The sequence below is a fragment of the Triticum dicoccoides genome, chromosome 3B (genome assembly GCF_002162155.2).
Source record: "Triticum dicoccoides isolate Atlit2015 ecotype Zavitan chromosome 3B, WEW_v2.0, whole genome shotgun sequence".
NCBI lineage: Eukaryota > Viridiplantae > Streptophyta > Magnoliopsida > Poales > Poaceae > Triticum > Triticum dicoccoides.
Genome location: NC_041385.1, coordinates 700070571 through 700074415, shown reverse-complemented (window position 1 = coordinate 700074415; position 3845 = coordinate 700070571). Strand labels below are relative to the sequence as shown.

Here is a 3845-nt window from a genome sequence, read left to right as displayed (position 1 = left end):
AGAATAATCACAGGTTTGGCTGTAGCATCTCAGGTACTGTAGCGACATTGTTGCGCACTGTAGCAGACCTAGGGCCTGGGGCTTGGCCCAATTCTAGCTCCGCCCCTGCTCAACGCGACACTGTTGCGCACTGTACCACCCCTAGGGCCCGGGGCTTGGCCCAATTCTAGCTCCGCCCCTGGTCACCATCATACAGTTGCGTACAGATGGCCAGGTTCCTTATGGTAGTACCAGTCCACTAGGGTTCAAGTTGGCACTGGTGTTCATTTTTTTTGGATTTATTTCAAACTTCCCAGTGATGTTTGTTGAGTGGGACGAGACGTTTCAGTCGACTACAAATCGTCTAGGTAGGATGGTGTGCGCGTTTGTAGAGGTGAATGTACATGCATGTATGTGAGCATCTGCGATCGTACTATGTTAGAAAAAGTCATTGTTTCGTTCGTGAAATCTCATTGAGGTTTTGTTTTTCACACCAACATGTTATTTTTTGAATTTCACACCAACATATTAGACGCTGATTTAGTCAAGGTTTTAGATTAGGGCATCCTATTTTGCTGAAATAATACAGACACTTTTGGAGAGAAAAATAACACCGGTGGCGAGGTTGGGATTCCGGTGAGCATACAGACAAACGGGCCGGTTGCTGGAACTCCCGGTTGTTGGACATGCATTTCGGTGGCAAGTCAACGCTGGAGAGACAATGATTGAACCGAAAAAGTCTTGCTATGAGCAGAAACCCTGCCAAGTGACAACATCGCTGGCTTGCTTCATGGAACCTACCACCTCTCTGGTGAGAACATGCCTTGCCCATCTCCTACTAATTAACTAACTACAACACCTGGCCAGGCAAGAGCTCTTGCTCATCTTACTAATTAGTGGCTTAGTTAATGGCTTACCTCCCCTTCTTCGCCGCTGCCGCCGACGACCCCCGCCCTGCATCGTCGGCCATCTCCTCGGTGATCGTCCCACTACAAAAGAGGACAAGAAACAACTACCATAAGTGATACAGCCGATCGTTGTTTGCATCACAAAAACAAAACATGCATACTTCAGCAGGGGAAACAAACAAAAAACTACTATATGCATGCAGTATGCACCCTACGATTTACAGGAGAGATCATAATCGACCTGTTCAAGAGCACCTGTGGACTTTGGTAGGAAGAATCAGAGTGATTTCTGTGAGGGCGAGTTTTTCAGTCAAGGAAAGATGAAGCTAGCTGGCAAGGGATACGATCTGACAAATAACAATAAGAAGGCATGCACCACCTCGGGATAGCTAGCCGATAGGAAAAATGTCTGAAGAAATACCTTAGCTGTCGCCGACGAGCCGGAGCAGTTTCTCCTAGTTCTTGAGGGAAGGAGGGAGGGAGGGAGGGAGAGAGAGATGGTGGTGTGTCGAGACGCTCTTACATAAAACCATGAAGACCTTCCCTCAACCAACCAACCAACCAACCAACCGCTCAAAGATAGAGACACTATTTCCATTTAGAATTTTATTATGGTGCAAATACTTGTTCTACCAACATGCAAATCATGTTATGGAGCATCATAAAAGATGTGCAAGTTCATTCACATATCTTATACATGTTTTATCAATGTAGTCAAACAATTCCCCGCAAAAAAACTGTAGTCAAACAATGGTTGCGGTTCGGTTCAGATGGCGACACAGAAGTGCAACAGGCGGTCGAAAGATGGGTTGTCCATAACCTTTTTTTTTGCCTCACAACACTTCTTCTATCCTTGGTGCACATCGAGAAGAAGAGTAAGCGAGGTTTGAGTGACTTGGTACTTAACAGAGCGAGATTTGTGAACTGTGGCCTCACAAACACTTCTTCTCGCATGCTAATAACTTTTCACGGAATACAATGCCAACCTTCCAATCAATAGGAAATACTTTATTTACGAGGACTTGGGTAAAAATTAAAATGCCCTCTCTTTCTACAATTATAACTTGTTTTCTCATTGGCTAAGTAATGGGATCTCCTATCAAGAAGGTATGGGTCGCCATTGTGTTATAACAATGTCTAGTGAAGCAATGAATATTCATTATATGTTAATCCCCCTGTAATTACTATGGAGTTAGGTTTCTCTGACAGTATTCGACCTCCACTGAATATGTGCATTATCCTTGGCACTCGCAAGTAAAGCGATATCTAAGGGTTCTAGTGTACATGAAATATGATTAAAGGACTATCTATGCTTGTTAAGCATATGTACAAGTGTTAGTCCTAAGTGTTGCTACTGTTAAGAATAAGGTTGATGGCTTTGTTTGGCAGATGGTGCTAGTTTATGGGTCTGCTTATTCTGAATTTAAAATGGATTTTGTAGCTGAATTGCATGATACCTTAACCAATGTTGCTTACCCTATTATGATTTGTGGAGACTTTAATCTGGTTAGGAATGATATGAAAAAAGTAGTGGCTTGATCAATCAACAAATTGCCTTTTTATTTAATGATTGGATCAACAAATGGGCCTTGATGGAGATATCTATCTCTAATAGGATGTTTACTTGGTCTAATAATCAGGTTTCCCCTGTTTTTGCTGTTCTGGATAGAGTGTTCATTTCCGTGGACTGGGATGCACATTTTCCTTTTTCCACCTTGTCAGCACTTCCCTGGGTGGGAAGTGATCACACTCCTCTAGTCCTGGATACTGGTGGTAGAGCCCCATCCAATCCCAAACCCTTTAGGTTTGAGAAATGGTAGCTCTCACAACCAGGTTTCCATCAAATGGTCACAGAGGCTTGGAATTCTGTGTCCTCATCCAAATCCTCAGCTGATAACTGGATGGTTAAGACTAGGGTCCTTAGGAAGAAAACTAAAGGGTGGAGTATTAATAGAGAGGCAGATTTAAAGAAAAAGAAAAAGGCACTCCTTCTGGAGTTTGACACCCTTGATGTCAGATCTGAAACCCAGCAACTATTTCTTTCTGACTATGATAGAATGAAGGAGATTAATAAAGAATTGGATGATGTGTGGAACAAAGAGGAAACTGCTTTATGACAGAGATCTAGGGATAGAAAAATCTTAGAGGGGGACAGAAACAATGCCTACTTTCAGGCCCTTGCTAACCACAGACATAGGAAAAATCATCTCGCTGAGCTAAATAGCCCCAATGGTGTGGTCTCTTCGACCAGTGAAATGCTTGAGGTGGCAACCTCTTTTTACAAAGAATTGTTTGCTTTTGAGTCTAAACCTGACATCCATCTGGATGATGACTTTTGGTCTGATAGTGAAATGGTTAGCAATGAAGATAGAGAACTGTTAGAGAAACCTTTTTCTGAAGAGGAAATTAAACAGGCTATTATGAGTTCCTATGCTAGTGGAGCTCCTGGCCCTGATGGCCTGTCTTTCTTGTTTTATCAAAACTTTTAGGACTTGATCAAAAAAGATTTCATGTGGATGGTTAAAGATTTTGAAGAGGGTAACCTTGAGATTTATAAGTTGAACTATGCCATTATTACTTTGATTCCTAAAGTTCCTATGGCTAGAGATATGAAAAACTTTAGACCTATCAGTCTAAGTAACTGTGTTGTCAAAATTTTCTCTAAAGCTATGACTACTAGGGTTTCACCTTTATGTGACAAGCTTATTTCTTCTAATCAGACTGCTTTTATCAAAGGGAGATTCATTTTAGAAAGTGCGGTGATGACCCATGAGGTCATCCATGAAGTTCATAGATCTGGGTCCAATGGCTTAATTCTCAAACTTGATTATGAGAAAGCATATGATAGAGTTAGTTGGGACTTTTTGAAGGAGATGCTTCTTTCTAGAGGCTTTGGCTGTAAATGGGTAGGGTGGGTTATGTCTACTATTTACCAAGGGACTTCTCAGGTTAGAATTA

At 42.0% G+C, this 3845-nt stretch overlaps 1 protein-coding gene across 2 annotated transcripts in view; it reads right to left on the bottom strand.

Moving 5' to 3' along the window:
* LOC119281888 (zerumbone synthase-like) overlaps positions 1-1358 on the bottom strand; it is a 3651-nt gene extending 2293 nt beyond the window's left edge. Inside the window, exons 1-3 of one of the 2 annotated variants that reach the window (XM_037562294.1) lie at positions 1309-1354; positions 1129-1176; positions 897-968 (exon numbers count right to left, since the gene is read on the bottom strand). In XM_037562294.1, the coding sequence (XP_037418191.1) occupies positions 897-949 (53 nt within the window). In that variant the 5' untranslated portion in view covers positions 950-968; positions 1129-1176; positions 1309-1354. Of the gene's footprint in view, positions 1-896; positions 969-1128; positions 1177-1308 lie in introns of both variants that reach the window. The other variant, XM_037562295.1, reaches the window with a different exon arrangement.
* Positions 1359-3845: the final 2487 nt, after the last annotated feature.